At 40.9% G+C, this 18,724-nt stretch overlaps 1 protein-coding gene and 1 long non-coding RNA gene across 2 annotated transcripts; one reads left to right on the forward strand and one right to left on the reverse strand.

Annotated features, from left to right (window-relative positions):
• The first annotated feature begins 8,889 nt into the window (after positions 1-8,889).
• Positions 8,890-12,224, forward strand: LOC108890810 (neoverrucotoxin subunit alpha-like). The gene is given in 3 exon segments (XM_018687822.2): positions 8,890-8,983; positions 9,803-11,284; positions 11,692-12,224. Coding segments are annotated over 3 exon segments (2,106 nt in total). The 5' UTR covers positions 8,890-8,892.
• Positions 12,225-17,475: 5,251 nt separating this feature from the next.
• LOC108890813 (uncharacterized) lies at positions 17,476-18,069 on the reverse strand. Its single transcript, XR_001962203.2, has 3 exons — positions 17,905-18,069; positions 17,722-17,807; positions 17,476-17,557 (listed from the first exon to the last, which is right to left on the reverse strand). It is a non-coding gene; the product is annotated as an uncharacterized LOC108890813 (long non-coding RNA).
• Between the last annotated feature and the right edge of the window lie 655 nt (positions 18,070-18,724).

An 18,724-nucleotide genomic window follows, 5' to 3' on the forward strand; every position in this document is an offset into this window, starting at 1 on the left:
TTGTGGTGGCAGCAAGCTATTCCAGACGTCCCTCTCCCCAGCGACACTTTCCAGCTCCTCCTGAGGGATCCCAAGGCATTCCCAGGCCAGATGAGATATGTAATCCCTTTAGCAAGTTCTGGGTATACCCCAAGGTCTCCTCCCAGTAGGATGTGCCCAGAAAACCTTCAAAGGGAGGCGCCCAGGAGGAATCCTACTCAAATGCTTGAACCACCTCAACTTGCTCCTTTCAATGTGAAGGAGCAGTAACTCTACTCCAAGCCTCTCCCAGATGTATTAACTCCTCACCCTATCTTTAAGGCTGAGCCCTGCCACCCTGCGGAGGAAACCCATTTCAGTCGCTTGTATCTGTGATCTCACCCTTGCCGTCACTACCAAAGATGAAGGCCGGGATGTAGATCAACTGGTAAATAGAGAGCTTTGCCCACTGGCTCAGCTTCCTCTTCACCACAACAGTCCGGCACAATGTTCACATTAATGCTGATGCTGAGCCGATTCACCTGTCAATCTCTTGGCCCCCAACTAAAAGTCCTTCTCCAAAGACTCCTCCCACACGCAAGTTTTTGCTTCCGCGACTGCAGGAGCTGCAGACCTCCTGGCTGGTACCTGTCTGCTGCCTCAGGAGACTCCTGGGCCAACCAAGCCCAAAAGGCCTCCTTTACTGCTGGTGTCCACCAAAGTGTTCTGAGGTTGCCGCCTCAACAGACCCCAATGACCTTCTGCCCACAGTTCCTAGCTGTCACCTCCACAATGGAGGCCTTGAACATAGTCCATTTGGACTCTATGTCTATGTCCCCCATGCAGCTGCAGATCTGATTATACAGTCACAAAATCGGTCATCCATTTTAGGCCTAAGGTGTTCTGGTACCAAGCACACTTACGAACACCCTTATGCTCAAACATGGTATTTGTTATAGCCAATCTGTGACTAGCGCAGAAGTCCAATAACAATGCACCACTCATGTTCAGATCAGAGAGGCCATTCCTCCCAATCACACCCCTCCAGGTTTCTCCACCATTGCACATGAGTGCATTGAAGTCGCTTGGTAAATTAGAGTCCTCCCCTTAGTGACCTGCAGTCACATAGAGGTGGCCAGACAGCCAAAACTAAGCACAGGAAACACTGGGAAATCTCAAGGTCACATAGGGAGCTGTGACACATCATCATCCTAAAGTAACAAGGATGTTTCAGGTTTTCTTTACTTGCACATTGAGGAAATCACATTCACAGGAGGTATGACATTAGCACAGTCTGTAAGGTCTGATGGTTGACAACAGTGCATTTGAAACATTAATATCCACATACTGTATGTTGCTGAGCAGATCGCTGTGTCTCAGCATCTTCTACTAAATAAGAAGATCAAGTTATGAACTGAGAACATGTCACAGGTGACATCACTGATGGACTTACCTGAACAAGTGATTTCCAGGATGAAGGAAGAGGAACTTGATGATACACATCTCCTCAGGGCATGTCCAGACTGAGCACAGCCAGAGCTGATCTGCCATGCAGACCTCACTGAGTACTTCTCTCTGCTTCTAGATGAAACAGTAGTTCCACAGTCCAGCTCTCTACAGACTACAGCTGCTTCCTTCAGGGTCCAGCCAGAGTCAGCCACTGGTCTCCACTCTCCTAGTTTCACCTCCAGTGTACCTGCACAGCGACTGGCTCCTCCCACCAACCTGACAGGCTCTGAACACAAAGAAGAGAGTCATCAGTAAAACAAGTAAAGTGAGTTTGAGCAGAACAGAAATGAAGCAAATCAAAGCTGCAGCTCCACTTCTACCTGAGCAGGTGAGTCCAACAGCTTTGCCAGGTGAGCAGGTGGTTCTAGCTGAGGAGAGCAGACTCATGGCAAAATAATTTTGACGTGGCATGTCTGCTGTATATGGCTTTGAATATTTTTCTATTCAATTGATTTTGAAATATCTTACAAAAATAATTATTTTAAAAGATCTCTGTCACCATCTCTTTCTGTCAAATTACTTTAACAAAGATTAGGTCATTCCTTTGCTAAATGTTGTCGACTTCCAAGCTATAGGACAACTTTATATCTGACTGTTCAAACCCAAAATGTAATCAGAGTTTAACAGCTTTTAAAACCTTGATATTTTGTGATTGTTTATGGTACTAGTAGGTCAATACGGTGTAAACATGTATGGCAGTATGATGATGGACCCTTTACCTACCAAAACTATTAGCGCTATTACAGAGGTTGATGGTCAGGTTGTTGACAATGTCTGGGAGAAATCTGAGTTCCTTGACATAGTACATGTGAACTTCTGCGGGGTCAGAGACAGTGGACCTCAGCTCACTCTCGTCTGTATCCTTCACACCTGTGAGAAAAATGTGTTAAACGTGTCTAAAAAATGAGATGCAAAACAAACAATATTATTTGATAAGCAAAGTTATAAAACAGTGTTTTCCAGATGTCTGAACTAAACCTTGACTGTCAAACCTGATGCTGATGGTTGTGCACTTTTAAGCCCATAAATTAAAAAACATTAAAAAAAAAAAAAAAACATTCTTTACATTCCTGCTGACTAACTGCCAAAGCATATCCCATGTTTTTAGCTTGACTCTGAAAGCAGTAGCCTGATTTTAGTTCAGAAAGTTCATCATTAAAATCAACTTTCAAAGACCTGAAACATTTCAAAACATGAAAAAGTTTTCATTGTGACATGAAGTAGCATGTTCAATTCCTATTAATGTCACTTAATTCTTTGGTGGTAAAGCATTTTAGAGGATTTCAGAGCTAACCCTCACTTTAACCCTTCCAAGCCTGTTCTGTTTTCTCACTAAATGACAAAGTCAATCACCTATAGCGTAGATCTCAATGCCAGCATCTTTCAGGGGCTGTGAGGTGTAGCGTAGTCTGGCCGACAACTTTCCACTAGTGATCAGGACTGCAATTTTTTGGGAGTCTGCACGCATTCCCACATGAGGTTTAAAGTTGTATTGGAGGATGAAGTTTAGAACTCCTTCTGTGTGACAGTAATAAAGAGACATCAAATGAGGTGTGAAGTTGAGGAGTTGATGAACTTTCTGTGTTCTGTGATTAAGAATATCTGGCTCCTTGATAAAAGGATCCTTTAGAAAATCCTGATCACCAACAGTTTCAGTTTACTCCACTGGTGGACCCAAAGACAGAAAGTAATTATATTTGTTTCCCATTTCTGGAGTAGATCTAGCTTGATTCCACAGTCTGTCCCAGGATGAACATGGTGTGGACTGGACAACATGCTGGTAAATCACCTGGCAAAATGTCTTCTTCTCTGTATGGCAGGTTTGCGATGGCCCTCAGCAGGGATTGTTTGGTTTGATGGGTGTTCAGATACCACTCGGTTTTTGAGCCTCTACTGTGCTGAATCAGACCTGTAGAAAACCCACAGTGATGTGCAAAGCACAGCAGATCCAACATTATTATTATTATTATTATTATTGTATTATTGTTATTGTTATTATATATTGTTGTTCACTGTTTTCTGTCTCTATCTATATATCTATAGGAGATACAGAAGTAGTGGTGATATTTAAAATTGTGGTAGTTATAATAGTCGGGACAGTAGTAGTAGCATTACTAGTTGTGAACGTGCAGTGGTGGTGGTAGAACAGGAAAATAATGGTACTTCCAGTAAAAAAAACATTTTTGTTGCTGCAGTAGAAAGGCTAGTTAGTCTTACTGTTTGTAGTAAGAATGCAGGACCTGTACTATGTACTATTTGAATACTTTAACACTGTGCTGTAAAGACTTGAGTACTTCTAGTATTTTAGAAAGAAACAGTAGTAGTACTAATACAGAGGTAGTAGTATGAATAGTAGTAGTAGCGAAAGATAAAATAAGATAGTCCTTTATTAGTCCCACAGCTGGGAAATTTACTGAAAGTATTACCAATCTGGACACTGTCTGGACCAATGTCAAAGACACTGACTATGTCAGTGATAAAAGAACGGATGGCTTCAAAGTCCATGCTCTGGAAACTGTGCACCAACAGCATGATGTCAGCCTTGGCTGTGGTTTTACACTGAGAACCTGGAAGAAACACAGAGGGTTGCAGGATACAATAAACAACAGTACACAAGAAGAGTGTATACATACTGATTTATCTTGATGTTCTCTGTTTACCTGTTGAGTCGTGGTTTCCTTCAACCCCAAGTCCTGAGGAGAAAACCAGAGAAGAAACATGAAGTTGTTGTTGAAGAACATGTGAGATCTGTGAACACACCACCATCACTAAAAAGAAGAAACAGGAGCAGTCAGATGATCAGAGAAATCATGTTCATCAGAAATCCTATATATTGAGCTCCATATGTCTGGTCACCTTTTATGTTCAAGGTGGATTTTTTGGCTACTACAGCTGTAGTTATTTTTTATTGGGATATTCAAACCCTGAAAGAACAGAAATGCCTGTTGAGTTTGTATTGGCTTATTTTTGTTGCAATGTGCTGCAGCTCAAATTGCCATAAGCTGGAATGAGTCATCATCAGTCAAAAAAACTAAAAAAAAAAAAAAAAAAAAGGGAGTGGAGCTTATCAGGAAATTGGCCATGACTCAAATTGTCCCAGAGCAAACCTGATTAAACTCAGTGGAGACATCCAGCACTGTGTCCTGAACACACACACCAACACACACCAATACACACACTTAACATAACAATAAATCAACATCCCACACAGCCTGAATCAACTGCTGCACCTTCCACTGCATTTTCCTTTTTTCGCTTTTCATGAGCCTGTGATTAACTTCTTCTTCTGCTCATTCTAAAAATATTAATAAACAGCATTGAAACAGACTTATGTTCTTGTCTATTGATTATTACTGATCATTATCGTCAGTGTATATAATATAGTTTATAATGTTTATAAAAGTAAATGTGAAGTTGATTTAACCAGTGAAGTTTAGTGACTTTGATTCAGTGTTTTTTCTCTGTGGTTCTGAACCATCCATCATTAAAGCAGAGTCCTACCTGAGCTCCACAGCAGCAGCAGCAGCAGCAGGTGATCCATGTCCAGGTGAATGTCCGTTTCAGTCTCCGTCTGTCCTCTGACTGCTGCTATGTCCTCCTCTGTTAATCACATGTTGTGTGTCCATCTTTAATCTCCTCATCACCTTCATATCATCAGTACTTCCTGTCTGACAGGAAGTGGCTTCATCATGTGACTTGTGTTTTCTGTAAAAGATGACAGTATATGAAAAACACTGCATGTAAAACTTAAAACACAGTTAATTTCATCTGCTGCATATTTACCAAAAGTTCCATTACAACCTTTGTTTAATCACAGCTTTTATGAGAATATCAACTGAAACAAATCTTAACGTAAATTAACCAAAGTTTGATGTTACTCACTTGAAAAACCCACAGAGCCCCCACTCCCAAAACAAATGCATCAAAACTACGGCAGAAAACAATCTAAATGCGTGGCTCTTGTGAAGCCCCCTTAGTGGGGCAGCATAGATAACTTCATTCATCATCAGTCTTCATTTTGTGATAAAAACACCAAATGTGGTACATACAGAGCTTCATATAATTATAGGAAAGTCTGACCACTACCCACCCCACTCCCCCTCTTCAGTTTCTGTCAGTGTGATATAGTTGTGATAACATCAGCTGCTGGAAAGTTGCTTCACACACCAGTTTGTACTTGCATGGTTTTAAGAGCTGATGATTAGGATTAGGACTGGGGGGCAGATTTCAATGTTCAATGTTTCCTTTCTGAGACAAACAAGGGATATGTATTACAAATTTGAGACTCTGTATCCCATAAAGCTGTAGCCCACTGAGATGCTTTTCCTGAGAGGAGACCTGAAATAAAAGATATATGGGACTTACCTGTGGTGTAAGTGGAGGGTTAGTGCTTAGAAAACCAGGGAGCAATGAAGAAGGAACTGACTGCAAGCCCTCAGGTCTGCAGAGTAGCATTCAGGTATGAACAGCTTACGAGGTGGTGAGGTTGGAGCTGTCTGCATCGAGGGTGGTGCAGGTGGAGCGTCAGCAGATGCAGGGGGGATCTGTGTCCACTGGGTCTATGTTGATCAGACTGTTCTGCTGTAGTTAGGTTTTTTTCTGGACCCAAACACTGACACTGACACAGACACAGACAAGGCTGAAGAATTCACTGGAAGGGGAACAGTTGGGGCAGTGAGAGGGGAGCTGGAGGAGGCAGGGGATAGGATGATAAAGATGAGGGGAAAGGGCGCTGGAGATGGCATGAGGGGTGGAAACAGGACGGCAAAGCTGACACAGGAGATAACTGTTGCACACTGTGGTCTTGGGTGATCGGTCACTAGTGAACAGATCTAAGTACATCAGTTCACACCTCCGCCTGTGTGTCCAGTGACCACTTGTGATCGGATCTCACTTCCCCACTCTATATGTGCAAATAAGCACCAACAACATTTCTGTCTGCAGAGACCACACATGTTCTTTTAAGCCAGTCTGACTAAAACAGAGAGAGAGAGGAGCAAGGAGGGGTTGAGCATTGAATAGAAAACCAATATGTGGCGATCAGTGTTGATGTGGTGGCGTTCACACTGCTAAAAGAATGTGGCCATTTGCGACCCAGACCAGCTCAGAGCATGGTCTGAGTGATCAGATCTCTAACGTGTCCTCAAAGCAGGTGTGAACAGCATCTGTGAAATCCAACAGGAGTCAAATAAAGATAATGTTTATGTCGACAAAAAAACAGAGATGCAGAAGAATGGACTGAAGCTTGGCCAAACAAAGAAAACATTACAACCTAAATATTAAACCTGCTAGTTATTGGAATTGAAACACAACATGGCTCAATAAAACTGTTAGTGAAGAAAATTCTCTATCACAGAGTCTGTCTCAGGAACCTGATCTCTGTCTTATCATTGTCTTAAAGAGGAAAATGAACAGAAAGAACTTGTGAGTCTAAACAGATTCTGCTCAACAGATGGTTATGGTGGGTCCATGCTTCACTTGAATTTCAGTCTTTAAATGACTGGACACAGTCCATTTCATTGTGTGGAGATAGAGTCGAGTGTCTATTTCCACAGAAAGCTACCTGTGTAAGTTTAGTGCGGAATTTCTATGGGAAGGTGTGAAAACCTTTTACTGTTTACATGATGAGGAAAAACTGGAAAATATCCAAGAAGAGGGATTGTTTCCGTGTATGTGGAAAAAACAAACTGAAATCTGTTCCAGGGAAGCAGAGACTCCACACCCACACAGGTCATGACAAAGTTATACAATGGAATTCACCACACATGTAGTCAATAAAATTCAGTAAAACCAACTGACATTCATCTTTCTTTCAACAGTGACACTGCTAAAAAAAAAAACACAGAATCTCAGCTGTGAACATTTCACTCATCGTCCCCCTGTGATAAACCCATTGTTTCTTGGATGAGTTCCTTACAGCAGGAGAAGATATGCCTCAGATACACTGAGAAATAAATAACCCACCATTTCATTATGTTGAAGATTTGGATAGGTTTAGAAAAAAAGTTGTCTGGATTAAAATAACTACTTCATTAAAGTTAGAGGATCTCCTTCGTCATGGTTACAGTAATAAACAGGTGGTTAAGAGGATAAGGCGACAGAGGATTCAGGTCCAGACAGGATTCAGAGAAACTTATCTATGCTCTCACTTCCAGAATGTTAGATCACTGAATGTTCTTTTCTCGTGTCTCCCAAAAACTCTACTTTTGACCTGCTCTCTGTAGAGGAAGGATCCACACAGCAAACAGCCGAATGGGCAAGGATGGATGTATAAATAGAAGAACTGCAACAGCCACAGTGTTGAAAGGTTTAACTGCAACAGGTATTGTTATACACTACAGTCAAACAGCACGTGTTATATCAAAGTATCAAGCAGTAAATCCCAACTTTTCTGCTTTAAACAACACGTCATTTCTTCACTTTCATCTCTTAAATGTCTGATGATAATGTGCTCATCAACACAATATGGTTCAATAAAACTGTTACCAGTTACTGAGGAAAATTTCTATGTTACAGAGGTTTCTCTGTCTCAGGGACAGGAATAATAGGACTAACTTGTCTCTGAAATACAAAAGAGGGCATTAGTGAAGACAACTGAAGATAAAGTTTCAATGATTGATGGTTGATTCTAATCAACAGATAAAGACGTGCTTCACTTACACTCTTTCATTTTCACTCTTCATACGAAAGGTCCATTTCATTCTGTGGAACCACAGGTATCATTTTCCAAAGAACAGTTACCAGGTTGTGTGTGGGATTTCTGTGTGAACGTGTGGAAAACTTTGCTGTTTACACACATGAAGAAAAATGGGCAAATCTCCAAGAGGAAGGATTGTTACTGTGTATTTGGAACAAACAAACTCTGTTCCAGTGAAGCAGTATCTCCACACCCTGAAAGTCATGAGAAAGTTATACAGTGGAATTCACCAGGCTTATAAATGAAAGTAAATAAAACTCAGTTAAACCACCTGACATTCATCTATAACATCTTGAAATCGTAGAGGAGAGGGAGGAGGGGTCATTTAACAGTATATAAGGAGCAGTGTGTAACACACAGAGCATCAGACTGGAAGCTCCAGTAAGAAGTCAAGAAGATACACAACTCAGCTGATCTACACACCTTCACCAGGTGAGGAAACACTGGGCTGACAGAGAGGAGAGAGAGAGAACTCAATCTGTCTTTTTTAAAGCAGACAGTGTCACTTTATTTAACTCTGACCATTTTATATAGTTTTTATACTGAACATTTTTGTGTCTTTACATTTTAGACGAGAAATATTTCATATCAAAAGGTTGAGTCAGTCAGTCTGTCTCTGTCTTGTCTTTGACTTTCCTCTGTTTGTCAGTTTGAGAGAGGACACCTATACGACCTCTGGCAGTAGGATCAGGTTGGTGTTGGTTTGTCTTTTTCCTCAGGTTGGAGACATGGCCTCAGATCAGATGGTGGTGGCTGCCCTGGGTCGACCTTTCGCATTAGGGATGCTGTATGACGCTCGGAATGATAAACTCAACACAGGTAAGATGTGACTTAGTGACTTGCTGGTACTGGGTCATTATAACGCAGGGTCATTATTAGAGATAGACCTGTTTTTTTCAGGGCCGATACAGATTATTAGTAGTCAAAGAGGCCAATAACTGATATTTGGTTAAATTGAGTCAAAGATGGGCGGCCAGATACACTGTGAGGATTCTGGTCTTCTGGTCTGTTCCCCAGACTATGCAAGTAAAATGGGTCAAGTGTCTCAGTCCCTTTTGAGGTGCTATGTTGTCAGACAAGGGGGAATTTTGTCTCCAGTTTTGTCATCTTTATATTGACGATTTGTCAAAGCAATTGAAAGCCTGTAATACTGGGTGCTGATGATTAATAATGCCAAAATTTCCTGACTATAATGGTCTGATAATAATCATAGTCTTTGTAATAAGGTAAAAAATCTTAGGCATTTTATTCAAGAACAAATCACAGATAATGAAGATTTTTATAAGCAGTGCCACATTACATATGATAGATATCTGTGTTCAGAGGATACTGTACACCACTCTAGACTGCAGACCTGTGGTCAAACTACAGAAAAAGAGAGACTTAAAGTTGCTTATAATGTTGCAATCACGAGAATATTACTTGTAGTGCAGTGAAATGTTTGTGGCAGCAAAAGTCAATACATTACAAATCATTCTAAGAAATCAAGTTTAACAATTATTTAATTGTGAACAGTTGAAGTGTACTTGCAGCTTGTTGTAGACTTACTCTGCCCACAAATGGGCAAAAATATGAAATGTTAAAGGACAAATCTTATTGAAACTTACTAACACACTGATTGCTCTCTTTTTTCTATAGCTTTCACATTGTGGGATAAAATAACTCTTCAAGAATACAGTGAAAAGCGCCCTCAGCAGAGCAGTGCATATGAAATCACTACATCAGACTCTGTGGAATCCAAGTCTTTTCTGCTGGATATTAACTCCTCTCTCAAAGCCAGTTTCCTGTGTGGACTGGTTGAAGTTGGAGGATCTGCCAGTTACCTGAATGATAAGAAGAAATACCACAGACAGAGCAGAGTGACCTTTCAGTACAAAGCTACCTCCATGTATGAACAGCTGACAATGACTGATCTTAAAGCCAAGAATTTACAACTACAAGAAGTTATTGAGAAATGCTCTGAAACACATGTAGTCACCGGCATCCTCTATGGGGCCCATGCTTTCTTTGTGTTTGACAGTGAGAAGTTGGATTCTAACAGCGTTCAGGACATCCAGGGCGGAATGGAGGCTGTGATAAAGAAGATCCCCTCCTTTAGTCTTGAGGCGAAAGCTGATGTCAAGCTGAGTGATGAAGAAAAAGCCATGACTAAGACATTCTCCTGCAAGTTCTACGGAGACTTCATTCTTGAAAGCAATCCTGCAACATTTGAAGATGCAGTGAAGACCTACCAACGACTTCCAAAGCTGCTGGGAGAAAAGGGAGAGAATTCTGTTCCTGTCAAAGTCTGGCTGACGCCGCTGAAGGATTTGGTTCCCACAGCTCTTGATCTGAAGGGAGACATCTGTGTTGGCCTACTGAGGAAAGCTGTAAATGCTCTGGAAGGTATGAGGGAAATAGAAATGAGATGCAATGATTCTCTGGAAGAAAAAATGGTGGAGAAATTTCCACTGCTGAAGAAAAAGTTGAGTCGTTTCCAACACCTTTGTAACGACTACACCAAGAAACTCCAACAGACCATGGAGGAGAAACTTCCCTCCATTCGTGCAGGTGAAGAAGACGAATCTTTAGTGGAAAAGCTCATTGACGAGTAGGAGAAGTCACCATTCAGTCAAGAAAACTTAAGCCAGTGGCTGAATAATGAAGAGAGAGAGATCAACATCATCAGGTCCTGTGTAGAGTTGATGGAGGGAATAAAAATCGTCTCAGATCAGTCAGAGCTGGACAGAGAGGTTCTCGATCTCGATGTGAAGGATGCGCTGTGCTTTGTTTTCACCTCTCTGAAAACTACTGACCCCTACCTGGACCAGATGAAACACTACCTGTGTTCACATGAATCACAAAGTGGCAGGTGTGTCGCTCCACCAACAAAAGACCAGTGGTACTTCTCAGAAGAAGTGTTGACCAACACAAGAGAGAAAGCCAGAGCTTTCTATGATCTCGCCAAAGCCCTGAAGAACAGCCCTAAATTCTGTTTCCTAGTAGCTGCCATACCAAAGGAGAAATATAAAGGAGCAACAATCTACCACTACAGGGACGGCAAGCTGGTCACTGAGGACTTTTCAAAGCCTCCAGTCCCTCATGCGGAGAATGTAACAGACAGGAGAGATTTACTGTGGTGTAAGTCAGTTTTTGTGCATTTGTTTCCACTTGTTTCCACTAAAATATATCAAACTGTATAAACTGCTGTGGAATGGGGTCATCAAACTCTCCAACAGTCAAAGGTTTCATTAGAAACATATTGCTGAGGCTTCATATTTTTATAATAATTAATCACTGTAGCTCATACACCACAACCAAACAAAGTCACTTGCCTTGAGGTGTGTTAAAGACAAGACAGCAGATTTGTATATAAAAATATCAAATATATATATATATAATTTACTGCATAATGATAAGCTGGTACAAAATTATGAAGGACTAAATGTGAACATTGAAATCATTTCATGCAGTTGTATGCAGTTATAAACTGGAGTAGATAGTGAGGAAATAACTGTTAACAGATAATGTCTTGTTCTCTCCTTCAGACGCCTGTGATCTCAACCTGGACCTAGACACTGCAAACAGCTACCTCATTCTGTCTGAGGGAAACAAGACGGCGACATATGGATCATGGCAGAGCTATCCTGATCGCCCACAGAGGTTTGATGAGTATAATCAGGTTTTGTGCAGAGAGGGGCTCACTGGGCAGCATTATTGGGAGGTTGAGTGGAGTGACTGTAGTAATTATGGGGTTGGTGTAGCTCTTGCATACAGAGGAATCAAAAGGAAAGCTGAATCTGGGTTTGGATATAATCACCTATCTTGGTATTTTGGCATGAAGGGGAGCAACTTTCGCATATGGCATAATAGTGACTCGGAGACCAAACCTCTTCCCTCTACTCAATGCAGTCGTGTTGGAGTGTTTCTAGATTACCCTGCTGGTTATGTGAGCTTTTTCAACGTCTCTCATAACACACTGAGTCACCTCCACACCTTCAAGTCCACATTCACTGAGCCTCTTTACCCAGGGCTCTACAGTTGTAGCGGATCCTCTGCTGCCCTGTGTGTGGGTCTGTAAGAAGAGTCACTCTGCACAGTCCGAGACTGTAGTTCACTCAGTTTTAGACTTTTACCAAATGTGGCACATCAACAGTACAACAACCCACATTCTCACAGTTTTAAACACTTAATCCATCAATATGTTTTTATTCTCGTAAATTTAAACATACTTTGCCACATTTTGCATTTTCAAGAAAATGTAATTACATTTGAACAGTTTAAACTATTTTGCGTCTCTATTAATTATCTGTGACTTCCACACATTTTTTTAGTTTAAGTGCAAAGCCTGTTTGTTTTCAGAAACAAGCAGTGCAATCTGAGACATCATCATCTTTGAAATTATGTTTCCTGTGGTCATTCATGTGGAGAGGTGTTTTTGTTCCCTCTGTTTTAGCTCTGTTTTTGGTCTCCACCACCTCCTGGAGGAAATATCTGATTCTTTAGCAGCAAAAAATCTGAAAACAACTGCATAAAAAACACTAAGAAAAACTTTCATAAATTTTTGTTTATTGGTTGTGAACATTAATTTCTTTTCTTTGCATGTGACCTTTTTGTTCTGTCTAATAACTACATGGTTTTAAAATCATTATATAACTGACTTACAGAGAATATTCTGTATAATCTGATTTCAGAACAGTTTGCTATATGATATATATGATGTGGTTTAACTGTTCCTGAGGGAAAATGGTCTCTTAAAGTTACTCTAATGTTTGATAATTAAGATACTTTTCTATCAATATAGCTATGGGTGATTACAGTGGATATTGGGATATTGTGCCATTTAATTAACATTAGAACCTTTGTGTTGTTTAGATGTTCATGGGAATCAGTTTATTGTGAAAATTTAGTGCCAAGATCAAAAATATGGTGGAGGTGTTTTTGTTGCGGTAGAAAGCTCTGTAACTCAAGTGTCACACTGTCATGTCTGGCATTATTTTACCTTAGTCATCATGATAATTAAACCCTTCCTTATTTTGTGATGTTTTTTCTTTTATCTATTCACAAAATGACTCAACAAATATTGTATTTTTTTTTTTCAATCAATCAATCAAAGTAAATGTACCACTCGGGAAACCTCTGCTGGTCCTGGTTCTTCTGGTATCATCTTTGTGAAGAGACTGAGTGAAGTCTACACAGACCCTGACCCAGAGTCCATGTCATCATTGTGGTGTTCAGTTGTTAGATGTTGCTGATGTTTAGAGCTGAACAGCTCTAACTTTGTAATGTTTGTACCATCTCTGTAACACTAACAGCTGTTGGACTTCATCAATAAAGCTGAATCCTGAGTTGACGACTGCGTGCTGCTTGGTCACTTCCTGACCAGTTAAACGCTGAAAAATCAAAAACAACAGCAGAGTTTTAAAGGACAGATTCACAGCTTTTTCATGTCTTATACTGACATGTCCATAGGTACATGGAAATGTCTTCACTGGTTCAGTGATGGGGGACAAAATCTAACTGTTAGGTCCAGGTCAAGCAATAATTCAATCAATAATCTACCTTTCAACTCAATTCAATTTTATTTATATAGCGCCATATCACAACTACAGTCATCTCAAGGCACTTTTCATATAGAGCAGGTCTAGACCGTACTCTTTAAAATAGGTATTTACAGAGAGAGACCCAACTAATCCACCATGAGCAAGCACCATGAGACAGTGGCAAGGAAAAACTTCCTTTTAAGAGGCAGAAACCTCGAGCAGAACTGGACTCAGGGTGAACGGCCATCTGCCTCGACCGGTTGGGTTAAGAAGGAGAGGGGGGGGTAGAGAATAGCATAGCATAACACAGGTTCCATATAAAATGTAAGGTGAGGCCAATAATACAGCAGTAGTAATGATAGTAGTGATAATTAAAGTATTAACTGCTAACATAGCAATACAACTAATAGCAGTGTAAGTAATTTCTAATTCTAGCAGCAGGTGTTGAGTGGAGTTGTAGGAGCAGCAGGAGACTTGTCATCACAGATCAGACTCTACAGCTCCAGAGGCAGAAATACCTGCAGAAAGAGACAGAAGAGGAGAGAGAGACAGAAGAGCACAATACTACAGGAAAGGGGAGATACTGAGTTAGTAACATGTAACATGGGATATGAATCCATACTGATGGAGAGAGAGAGAGAGAGAGAGAGAGAGAGAGAGAGAGAGAAGCTCAGTGCATCATGGGAGATCTCCCGGCAGTCTAGGCCTATAGCAGCATAACTAAGGGATGGTTCAAGCCTGAGCCAACCCTAACTATAAGCTTTATCAAAGAGGAAGGTTTTAAGCCTACTCTTAAAGGTACAGAGGGTGTCTGTCTCCCGGACCGAAACTGGGAGAAGGTTCCACAGTAGAGGAGCCTGATAACTGAAGGCTCTGCCTCTCATTCTACTCTTAGAAACTCTGGGAACCACCAGTAAACCAGCATTCTGGGAGCGCAGAGTCCTGGTGGGATTGTAGGGGACTATGAGATCTTTAAGGTAAGATGGAGCCTGACCATTAAGGGCTTTGTACATGAGGAGGACAATTTTAAATATACATATTCTGGATTTGACTGCGATCCAATGTAGAGAGGCTAACACAGGAGAAATATGGTCTCTTTTCCTAGTTCCTGTCAGTAATCGTGCTGCAGTATTTTGAATCAGCTGCAGAGTCTTTAGAGACTTGTTGGGGCAGCCTGATAATAATGAATTACAGTAGTCCAGCCTAGAAGTAACAAATGCATGGACCAGTTTTTCTGCATCTTTTTGAGACAGAAAATGTCTGATTTTGGTGATATTACGCAGGTGAAAGAAGGCAGTCCTAGAAGTTTGTTTTATATGTGAGTTAAAGGACATATCCTGATCAAAGATGACTCCCAGATTCTTTACAGTGGAGCTGGGAGCCAGGGCAATGCCGTCTAATGGAACTACATCATTAGAAAGTTTGTTTCTGATGTGTTCAGGACCAATTATAATGATTTCAGTTTTATCTGAGTTCAGTAGTAAAAAGTTGTTGTCATCCAAGTTTTAATGTCCCTAAGACAAGCTTGGAGTTTGGCTAGATGATTGGTTTCATCAGGTTCCATTGACAGATAAAGCTGTGTATCATCTGCATAACAATGGAAATTTATTGAGTGTTTTCTGATAATATTGCCCAAGGGAAGCATATACAGAGTGAAGAGGATTGGTCCAAGCACTGACCCTTGTGGAACTCCATGTCTAACTTTTGTGTGTATGGAGGAGTAGTTGTTAACATGTACAAACTGAAGCCTATCAGATAGATAGGACTTAGACCAGTTTAGTGCAGTTCTTTTAATGCCAATAAAGTGCTCCAGTCTCTGTAAAAGGATGTGATGGTCAATCGTATCAAAAGCAGCACTGAGATCTAACAAGACAAGGACAGAAACAAGTCCGTTGTCTGATGCAATCAGGAGGTCGCTTTTACAAGTGCTGTCTCTGTGCTGTGATACAGCCTAAATCCTGACTGAAAATCCTCAAATAAACTATTATCCTGTAGAAAGTCGCACAACTGTTTTGCAACAGCTTTCTCTAGGATTTTGGAAAGAAAGAGGAGGTTAGATATTGGTCTGTAATTGGCTAATACATCTGGATCTAGAGTGGGCTTTTTTAGAAGAGGTTTGATTACAGCTGTTTTATATGACTGTGGCACATAACCTGTTACCAAGGACAGATTTAACATATCTAATACAGGACTGCAAATTAAGGGCAGAGCTTCCTTAAGCAGCCTAGTTGGGATGGGGTCTAGGAGACAAGTTGAAGGTTTAGATGCTGAGATAATTGATGTGAGCTGGGGGAGGTCGATGGGAGAAAAGGAGTCAAGGTTAGGTTTTGCAGCTGACTCTATTGATCCTGTGTTATGACATAAATCTGTACTGATTGAAGGCAGGATGTGATTAATTTTATCTCTAATGGTAGAGATTTTATCATTAAAGAAGTTCATAAAATCATTGCTGCTGAGGGTTATAGGGATGCGTGGATCTATAGAGCTGTGACTCTCTGTCAGCCTGGCTACAGTGCTGAAGAGAAACCTGGGGTTGTTCTTATTATCCTCTATTAATGATGAGTAAAAGGCGCCTCTTGCATTACAGAGGGCCTTTTTATATCTTTTGACACTATCCTGCCAGGCTAAGTGGGATTCTTCCAGTTTGGTGGAACACCACACTCTTTCAAGCCTACGTGCTGTTTGTTTCAGTGTACGGGTTTGGGAGTTGAACCATGGAGCTTGCCTCTTTCTCTTTATTGTTTTCATTTTTAGGGGGGCGATGGAATCTAAAGTGGTATGTAATGAGCCTGCAACACTGTCTACAAGATGATCAAGCTGGGAGGGAGTAGCTTCTGCTAAATTAAGATGAGGCACTGGACCTAAGTTAGTGGGAATCATTTCCTTAAATTTAACTACTGCATTATTGGAAATATTTCTAGTCAAGATGTTTTTTGCTGATAATACATAATCCAGCAATATGAACTCGAAAGTGATTAAGAAGTGGTCTGATAGAACGGGATTCTGTGGGAAGACTGTTACATGTTCAATGTCAAGACCATAAGCTAAAACAAGGTCGAGAGTGTGACTGAAACAGTGAGTGGGTTTATTTACACACTGAGAGAAGCCAATACAGTCTAGTAAAGAGGAAAAACCAGAGCTAAGGCTGTCATTGTTGACATCAACATGAATATTGAAGTCGCCTACAATAATAACTTTATCTGTTTTAAGAACCAAACTCGACAGGAACTCTGAAAATGGACCAGAGTATGGACCAGGAGGACGGTACACTACAACAAATAGAACTGGCTTTAATGTTTTCCACTTTGGGTGGGACAGACTAAGGACAAGGCTCTCAAATGAATAATTAACTTAATGAATAATTAAGTTTAGGTTTAGGGTTAATTAGTAAGCTGGAATTGAAAATGGCTGCGACTCCACCTCCACGGCCGGTGTCTCAGGGAATGTGAGTATCAATAAGACTGGGGGGGGTGGATTCATTCAGGCTAACATACTCATCCTGACACAGCCAGGTTTCAGTCAGACAGAATAGATCAAGATGGTGATCTGATATCAGATCATTAACTAGTACAGCTTTGGATGAGAGAGATCTGATATTGAGTAATCCGCATTTAATTATTTTATTTTGCTGAACATTTGAGGTGGATGTGTTAATTTTTATGAGATTGTTGTGACCAACTCCTAACACCTTCTGAAGTGTCAGACTTTTTAGTATGAACTTTCTTCTTTTCTTTTCCTAAAAGAAAAAAAATGTAATATAACATTATTTTAAACACAACAGCATAGAGCCTGCTCTACAGTACACTCTGGGAGTGTCCTGTGGTGTCTGGTCCTGTGGGTTGCAGGATGGGGCCTCCGTGGATCTGGTTTACTGTCAGACATATAAATGGAAACATTTCAGCCATCAGCTTTATTGTTATTATTAGTACAATGTTAGGAACCTCTGTCAGATCAGTTGTTGTTAGTCCTACAGTTAGTTTTTGTTCAGCAGAAGCCTCTAAATGTAGCATTATCATGTCCATACATCAAACTGACCACATGAATATGTTGCTGAAGAACTTTCAGTTTGTTGCTTGAAGACTTTTCCTCTGACTGTTCTGGCCTCGACCTGAGTCTTCAGTCTGTTGGGAGAAGCAGAAATGTGATCAGTCTCCTGTTCCTCTCAGCTCCCACTCTCAATTATTTCATCAGTTTTAATGTAGAGTGACGTCCACACACCTGCAGTGCTGCTTTATTCCAGCAGGTGGCAGCAGACAGACCACAGCCTGGACTCCAGACAGAGAGTATTGGATGGAACTAGTAATGATAAGAGTGGTAATATTGATCGATCCTAACGATACCACCCACCCTGTCATCTGCTTCTAATAAATGGCAGGATGTTCCTTTACAGCAGAGTTTTCCTGAGGAGCAACAGGTTGGTTAAAGTGCAGAGAGTCAAAACAACAGACTCACAACTCAATACCAGAACCACTGAGTACAGAAATATACACAAACATTCACAACAATCACTCAGTCTTTGGGCTAAGCCACGGCCTGTATTACGAAGGGAGTTTAATCTACTCTGATTTAACTCTGGGTTATCAAGGAAAGTCGGGGTTGACAAACCCTGACTGCCTCGATCTGTGTTAAACGGTACGACAGTGGTTCAGATGTCGGTAAATTGAGTCGGTGTTACCTTAATCGGAGTTAGTGCCTGTTCATTAAAGGGGCGTGCACCGTATCTCTCAGATGAAGAGCGCACGTTAATTCTGTCGGTTTACGAGGAATTTAAAGAGACTCTAACGACACAATGTAAAACCCCGGCTGCCAACAAAGCCAGGGAGACTTGTCACATGTTCTCTGGATTCTTCATCTGTAATATGAGATATAAGGACACAGAACATATGTGATAATTTTCCGGATACTTGGATTACAGTCAACACGTGGGTCACATGTCTGAGAATGAGCTGTTCCTGTTAATGATGTTCTGCCTGGAACACTCAGGCTGTATATGTATGAATGTAATGCTGAACCTGGATCAAATAGAAACCTTCTATAA

Source organism: Lates calcarifer, unplaced genomic scaffold (assembly GCF_001640805.2).
Source record: "Lates calcarifer isolate ASB-BC8 unplaced genomic scaffold, TLL_Latcal_v3 _unitig_1815_quiver_853, whole genome shotgun sequence".
In the NCBI taxonomy this organism is placed as follows: domain Eukaryota; kingdom Metazoa; phylum Chordata; class Actinopteri; family Centropomidae; genus Lates; species Lates calcarifer.